This window comes from Priapulus caudatus, unplaced genomic scaffold (genome assembly GCF_000485595.1).
Source record: "Priapulus caudatus unplaced genomic scaffold, Priapulus_caudatus-5.0.1 Scaffold2768, whole genome shotgun sequence".
NCBI lineage: Eukaryota > Metazoa > Priapulida > Priapulimorpha > Priapulimorphida > Priapulidae > Priapulus > Priapulus caudatus.
Window position 1 is genome coordinate 8,344 of NW_014579829.1, and position 7,939 is coordinate 16,282.

The window sequence follows — 7,939 nt, forward strand, 5'->3', positions numbered from 1 at the left end:
CCCCCGATGGCAATGGGCAGGTTTACATCCCCTCCAGTATGCCTGGCCAGCATAACATATAATAATATTACTCGTAAATAATATATATTCTAATAATATAATACATACATAATATATGAACTTCTATATATCCCATCCTATATGAACTCCACGGAACACGGTATAGCTTCTCCTTCCCACCAACAGGACGTATGGACCAGGGACCTTCTCCCTGTGCGGTAACATTGTTTCTCTTGACGTAAAACTAGCTGGACGGGCGGCAGTGACGAATGACTGATGATGAATGACTGGGACGAATTGACGATGATGATGACGTTGGGACGTGTTGATGACGAGCTGCTCAAATATGATAATTTGGAGCGGACGAGCGAATGTTAACCTTCTACCACACTCGCTACACAACGGCCGCAGCCTCCTCCTCCTGCCCTCTCCCGCCGCCTCCCACCGGCCTGCCGTCTCCTGCTTCCTCCGCCCCTCCGCCTCTCCGGCGCCCTCCCGCCTCCTCTTCCTCTGCCGCCTCTCTTCTACCGCCTCCTTCCCCCATCTCCTCCGTCACCGCTATCCGCTACCACAGCCTCTCGTCCGGCGAAAATATTTGCGAAGATTACAAATGTAATTTACATTTCGAAACCGAGCTTATGCGATGTAGCGAACGCGTCGCCGCGTGTCTGCACGCGCGCCGCCGCAGCTGCCGACGACGAATCGACGATTGACCGACGATGACGACGACGACGACGACGCATGACGAGCGATGACGACGACGACTCGACGGACGACGACGATGACGACGATGACGACGACCGACGAACGACGAACTAAGCCGTCGTTATTATAAATCGCACCGCAGCGAGAGCGAGCGCGACTGCCAGCGAACCCGTGGTGGCTGTCATCGTCATCAGATCATCATCGTCGTCGTCGTCATCGGGCATCATCATTCATTGTCCGTCGTCGTCAATCGCATCCTGCATCATTCGTCGTCGTCGTCATCGGCATCATCACATCGCCTCAGTGCATGTCTCATAGTTCAGTGCATGTTTCATAGTTCAGTGCATGTCTCAGAGCTCAGTGCATGTCTCATAGTTCAGTGCATGTTTCATAGTTCAGTGCATGTCTCAGAGCTCAGTGCATGTCTCATAGTTCAATGCATGTTTCATAGTTCAGTGCATGTTTCATAGTTCAGTGCATGTCTCATAGTTCAGTGCATGTTTCATAGTACAGTGCATGTTTCATAGTTCAGTGCATGTCTCAGAGTTGAGTGCATGTCTCAAACTATGCCATAGAGTTCATGTACATGCTCTATAGATTAGTGCTTGTCTCAGAGACCAGAGACTCAGAGACCAGAGCATGTCTCAGAGACCTGTACATGTGTATGCATCATGCATGTGGGTGTGATGATGACAGTAGATCAGGGCAAGTGTTAATGAAAGGGGTTGTTAGGGGGGCCATGCTGGTGTGGTATTTGGGATCACGCCCCTCACTGCCCCCACCCCGGGCAACCATACTATCCACACGCCCTAGCTCCCCCGTCTCACCGCTAATCGATCACATCAAGCGTGTATAACATATATTGATAGCTATCACTGTGTATCAATACGATCGCAGCTATACAATGTATATACACCGTTGTGTATGTATATGTACATCACGCGTTCATGCTGTATGTATGTCACGCGTGCCTACCTGAGCAGCTAGTACTCTGGGAGGGCAATTCGACGGTCCTGGTCCCATGAGCAGCTTGTGGGGGAACTGTAACGGCTTTAGCAGTCTCTCTGCCGGCCGGACAACGCTCCGTAAGTACTGGGCCATCTTAGATCACACAGAACGCAGGAGATGTTGTTAGGATGTTGTTCGACCTTCTGCCAGCACACGTCAACAGCGGAGAATGCATGCTCACATGTTTTGAAGTTAGTTAACCTGTGCTGCCATCGTTGGAGGACAGCTGATTCCTGTAATCGGTCATCGCTTGGGGCAAGGGTATGTACGCCTATGTAGGTCAGTCACTCACACGTACACACGCGCGGTGCAAACATGGGTCAGGGCCATAGTATTTCATCATAACAACCAAGCCGCCAAAGTGCTGCTATTGATTCTCAATATCATTGCAATTAATAGTCGTTTTGTTGCTTGATGCTACTGTTGCTACCCATGCCATGCCACCTCCGCCTCCGCTGCTCGCGCCTACATGTACTGCGGCTACTGCCATGCTTTGTGTGCATGCATGGGCACATCTACTACCGGAGCAGCGCGTATAAATAACCCCCGAGGAGCACGCAATATTATTTATTAATTAAATACGTTATTGGAGAATTAGATTTCACATGTATTCCGCGCGTGCTGTTGGATCATCGATGAGTGTTTAGTTCGTTACAGGCACTGTCAGGCCTGATGCGAACAGGTGTTGTTTAATTGTTGTTTGTTGTTATAGCGGGACCCCCGGGGGGGGGGAGAGGGGTACTCACCCTTTTTGGGGGTCGCCACCTATTCCCTCCCTCCCTCTCCCCCCTCCTCCCCTCCCTCCCCTCTCCCCCCTCCTCCCCCTCTCCTCTCTCTCACATCTTGCACGCGGTGATGGCTTCCTGCAGCACCTTCAGCACTCTCCTCACGTTCTCCTCGGTAGCGTTGTACCCCATCAGGCCGATACGCCACACCTTGCCAGCGGTCGGACCCAGCCCCCCACTGATCTCCACCGCGTGCTTGCTCATGCAGTGCTCCACGACGCGCTTCCACGCCACCCCGTCCGGCACGACGACAGCCGTTACCGTCGGCAACCGAGCATCCTCGTTCTCGACGAGCAGCTTCAGTCCAAGATCCTCGATCCCGCGCCACAGGAGGCGGGCGCAGCGGAGGTGCCTCTCCCAGCACACCTCCAGGGTTTCCTCCGCGAGCATGGAGAGTCCCTCCCTCAGCGCGTACATGCTGGAGATCGGGGCGGTGTGGTGGTAGCGACGTGGCCCCGCGTCACACCCCCAGTAGTTCGCCAGTTCCACGACATCGAAGTAGTAGGAGCGCACCCTGGTGGCGCGCGCGGCGACGCGCGCCATCGCGCGCTCCGAGAACGAGATCGGCGAAACGCCAGGGGGCGCCCCGATCACCTTCTGCGCGCCCGTGTAGACGACGTCGATGCCGAGAGCGTCGGCGAAGAACGGAGCGCCACCTAGCGAGGCGACCGTGTCGACGAGGAGGAGGCAGTCTCGCGCGCGACACAGCTCGCCGACGCCCTCTAGTGGCTGCATCGTCCCCGCCGACGACTCACCGTGACAGACGAACGTCAGAGACGGCGCGTGCTCCGCCATGGCGGCGGCGATGTTGGCGAGCGTGAACACCTCGCCAGGGGGCACCACGATGGTGCGGACGTCGGCGCCGTGCCGCGCCGCCATGTCTGCCGCGCGCGCCCCCCAGTGGCCGTTCTTGGCGATGAGTACGACGTCCCCCGGCTCGACGATGTTGCAAATGGCCGCCTCCATGGCCGCGTGGCCGGTGCCGCTGACGGCCAGCGTGACGGCGTTGGCAGTCTGGAACGCGTAGCGCGCTCCCGCCTTCACGTCGTCCATCACCGAACAGAACTCCGCGTGAAGGTGACCCAGCAGCGGCAGCGCCTGCGACGAGAAACAAGAGAACGTGCTCGCGCTTGACCGAAGAAAGCGCGCGGCATGGGGGGGGGGGAGAGCTTGCGAACTATATGATCTAGCAAACTTGGGGTTCGTAATCACGTGAAAGATATCCCGCGGTACACAGGAGAGGGAGGAGTGGGAGAACTAGCAGGGGGGTCGGAAATATGTAAGTTCTCGCAGAGAAGAGTCTCACGTATTCCGATGTTGTCAAGCGGATTCTTTTCGCACGAATTCTCGTACATTCCTCAACTCTTTACTTTACGTAACGTGCCTAACTACTTAACGTGCCTAACTACTTAACGTGCCTAACTACTTAACGTGCCTACCTACTTAACGTGCGGGTCATTACGGAGAATGAATCGGAGATTAATTTTTCGAGAGGTAATGTTATCGCTATAGCGACGGCCGTGCCGGATCAACGTTCCGCGAAATGCCGAATAGATTGTCGATGATCTAAGCTTCCTCGACGGCTGTTGTTTCAAGCTGCGGGAATTATTGCGCAAAGGAAATAGGCAAATATTTGTGAATGGACGGATTTCGCAGAGCGTAATTTATCGCTCGTGATGCTTATAATGTCTGTGCATGTGCGAGGAGCGCAGTGATGCCTCGGACTCAGACCGTGCGTGCCTGCGTTCAATGTCTCATAGTTCAGTGCATGGTTCATAGTTCAGTGCATGTCTCATAGTTCAGTGCATTTCTCAGAGTAAAGTGCATGTTTCATAGTTCAGTGCATGTTTCATAGTTCAGTGCATGTCTCAGAGTTCAGTGCATGTCTCATAGTTCAGTGCATGTTTCATAGTTCAGTGCATGTCTCATAGTTCAGTGCATGTCTCATAGTTCAGTGCATGTCTCATAGTTCAGTGCATGTCTCAGAGTAAAGTGCATGTTTCATAGTTCAGTGCATGTCTCATAGTTCAGTGCATGTCTCAGAGTAAAGTGCATGTTTCATAGTTCAGTGCATGTCTCAGAGCTCAGTGCATGTCTCATAGTTCAATGCATGTTTCATAGTTCAGTGCATGTTTCATAGTTCAGTGCATGTTTCATAGTTCAGTGCATGTTTCATAGTTCAGTGCATGTCTCATAGTTCAGTGCATGTTTCATAGTACAGTGCATGTTTCATAGTTCAGTGCATGTCTCAGAGTTGAGTGCATGTCTCAAACTATGCCATAGAGTTCATGTACATGCTCTATAGATTAGTGCTTGTCTCAGAGACCAGAGACTCAGAGACCAGAGCATGTCTCAGAGACCTGTACATGTGTATGCATCATGCATGTGGGTGTGATGATGACAGTAGATCAGGGCAAGTGTTAATGAAAGGGGTTGTTAGGGGGGCCATGCTGGTGTGGTATTTGGGATCACGCCCCTCACTGCCCCCACCCCGGGCAACCATACTATCCACACGCCCTAGCTCCCCCGTCTCACCGCTAATCGATCACATCAAGCGTGTATAACATATATTGATAGCTATCACTGTGTATCAATACGATCGCAGCTATACAATGTATATACACCGTTGTGTATGTATATGTACATCACGCGTTCATGCTGTATGTATGTCACGCGTGCCTACCTGAGCAGCTAGTACTCTGGGAGGGCAATTCGACGGTCCTGGTCCCATGAGCAGCTTGTGGGGGAACTGTAACGGCTTTAGCAGTCTCTCTGCCGGCCGGACAACGCTCCGTAAGTACTGGGCCATCTTAGATCACACAGAACGCAGGAGATGTTGTTAGGATGTTGTTCGACCTTCTGCCAGCACACGTCAACAGCGGAGAATGCATGCTCACATGTTTTGAAGTTAGTTAACCTGTGCTGCCATCGTTGGAGGACAGCTGATTCCTGTAATCGGTCATCGCTTGGGGCAAGGGTATGTATCAGATGTACGCCTATGTAGGTCAGTCACTCACACGTACACACGCGCGGTGCAAACATGGGTCAGGGCCATAGTATTTCATCATAACAACCAAGCCGCCAAAGTGCTGCTATTGATTCTCAATATCATTGCAATTAATAGTCGTTTTGTTGCTTGATGCTACTGTTGCTACCCATGCCATGCCACCTCCGCCTCCGCTGCTCGCGCCTACATGTACTGCGGCTACTGCCATGCTTTGTGCGCATGCATGGGCACATCTACTACCGGAGCAGCGCGTATAAATAACCCCCGAGGAGCACGCAATATTATTTATTAATTAAATACGTTATTGGAGAATTAGATTTCACATGTATTCCGCGCGTGCTGTTGGATCATCGATGAGTGTTTAGTTCGTTACAGGCACTGTCAGGCCTGATGCGAACAGGTGTTGTTTAATTGTTGTTTGTTGTTATAGCGGGACCCCCGGGGGGAGGGAGAGGGGTACTCACCCTTTTTGGGGGTCGCCACCTAAATGGGAAAATTGAGGGCAAAAAGATGACTCGGCAGTGAAAACATGGGGCAAAAATATGGCAAGGACAAAATTGGGGGGTAAAAAGAAGGCTAGAACAAATTCGGGGGGGGGGGAACAAGAAAGATGGCAAGGAACGCATAAAATATATTGGGGGGCCAATAATCTGTCGGCGCAATACACACACTACACACACACACAACACACACGACACACACACCACACCACACGACACACATGTCACACAGCATCACACACACACGTACACACACACACACACACACACACACATCGACACACTGTACACACACACACACACACACACACACACACACACACACACACACACTCACACACACACACACATGTCAACACACACACACACACTACAATAATATACTATATATATATATACTATATATATTATATATTATATATCATATATATATAATATACGTCACTATGCGGAGTACCCCTCCCCCCTCCCGGGATTGTGGACCTGATGGCGTGAATGTTTTTGTGACGATCAAGATATACGCAGAGATTCATCCGAACGCAGTTTTAATTCAATTTCACCGGAAACTTAACTTACGAAGTCCGTTCGTATTCTCGCCTGTGTAAGTCGGCAGTCCTAGTTGTTTTAGGCAATATGGATGAGGTCGCTTTCAGTGCCAATCAATTGGCGAGTCACGCGCGGAAAAGGAGGCGGGTGGGGAGGGGGGGAGGGGGAGGGAGAGACTGCGTTATTCTCAGCCATCCAGCTGAATGCGGGTTTGAACCGCTTGTTCTTTCTCTCTCCCCCTCCTTCAGTGTGCCTCTCTCCCGCTCTCTCCCGCTGTCTCTCTCTTCTCTCCCCCTCTTGTCTCTTCTCTCCTTCTTCTTTCTCATCTCTCTCTCTCTCTCTCTCTCTCTCTCTCTTCTTTCATCTTCTCTGGTCCCTTTCTCTCTCCCCTCTTTCCCTTGCCTTCTCGCTGCTCTCTCTTCTCCCGCTGTCTCTCTCCCGCTCTCTTCCCTTCTATCTCTCTTCTCCTTTCTCCCGTGCCTCTCCCTCTCTCTCTCTCTCTCTCTCCTCTCTCTCTCTCTCTCTGCTCTCTCTCTCTTCTCTCTTTCTCTCTCTCTCATCGCGGCTCTTCTCTCTCTCTCTCTCTCTCTCTCTTCTCTCGCTCTCTTCTCTCTCTCTCTCTCTCTTTCTCTCTCTCTTCTCTCCTCTCTCTCTATCTCTGAGGACTCCCCCCTCTCTTCTCTCTCTGGCCTCCCTCTCTCTCTCTCTGCTCGCTCTCTCTCTCTCTCTCTCTCTCTCTCTCTCTCTCTCTCTCTCTCGTCTGTCAGCGCGTTCTCCCCTTTTCTTTCTACGAGCCGCATATCATCCCAAACTCTCCCTGAAACCGGCGGGAAATTGAGAGCGGCCGAACTAAGCCGTTCTGTATAGCAATGCTCGCGGTTATTCCAGCAGCCGAGCTATAGCGCGCAATCAGACTCGTCTCCCTGCTTCCACAAACACACACAGATCTCTGCTTCCACTAACACACACAGCTCTAACATTTCCCGCTATACACACGCGAAGCATTTTTTCTGCTTAACAAGTCTTCGTCGTGGAAAATCTTGCGACTATCTAGCAGGTGCGTGCTGTCGCTAGCATTCGGGTTTTTTTCCCTTCATCGCAAAAATACGACGAATTTCTCAATATAATCTAATCTAAAACACAATCGGGAGTGAATAAAAAACACGTTTATTTATTTATTCGCGATTATTATGTATTGGTAATTGTGTTCTTGGTCCTGAACAAGAAATGTCTGGGTGTGGTGTGGGGAATACGTAATAACCATGAGGAATAGGAGAAACATGAGTAAGTAATATGTTTATTACGTTTTCTCATTAGTTTAGAACGTTTTCTCTCTCTCTCTCTCTCTCTCTCTCTCTCTCTCTCTCTCTCTCTCTCTCTCTCTCTCT

At 51.2% G+C, this 7,939-nt stretch overlaps 1 protein-coding gene across 1 annotated transcript; it reads right to left on the bottom strand.

The window, feature by feature from the left end:
* Positions 1–2,545: 2,545 nt before the first annotated feature.
* Positions 2,546–5,361, bottom strand: LOC106819040 (serine--pyruvate aminotransferase-like). The gene is made up of 2 exons (XM_014823699.1): positions 5,182–5,361; positions 2,546–3,596 (listed from the first exon to the last, which is right to left on the bottom strand). Exons 1-2 carry the CDS (start codon positions 5,305–5,307, stop codon positions 2,550–2,552), a joined length of 1,173 nt encoding a protein of 390 aa, XP_014679185.1. The 5' UTR covers positions 5,308–5,361; the 3' UTR covers positions 2,546–2,549.
* Between the last annotated feature and the right edge of the window lie 2,578 nt (positions 5,362–7,939).

Excerpts from the sequence above, each read along its gene's own strand:
- LOC106819040 (XM_014823699.1), bottom strand. The coding sequence starts at position 5,307 with ATGGCCCAGTACTTACGGAGCGTTGTCCGGCCGGCAGAGAGACTGCTA. Across the intron at positions 3,597-5,181 it reads CCAGAGTACTAGCTGCTCAG|GCGCTGCCGCTGCTGGGTCA; the intron begins GTAGGCACGCGT and ends TTCTCGTCGCAG.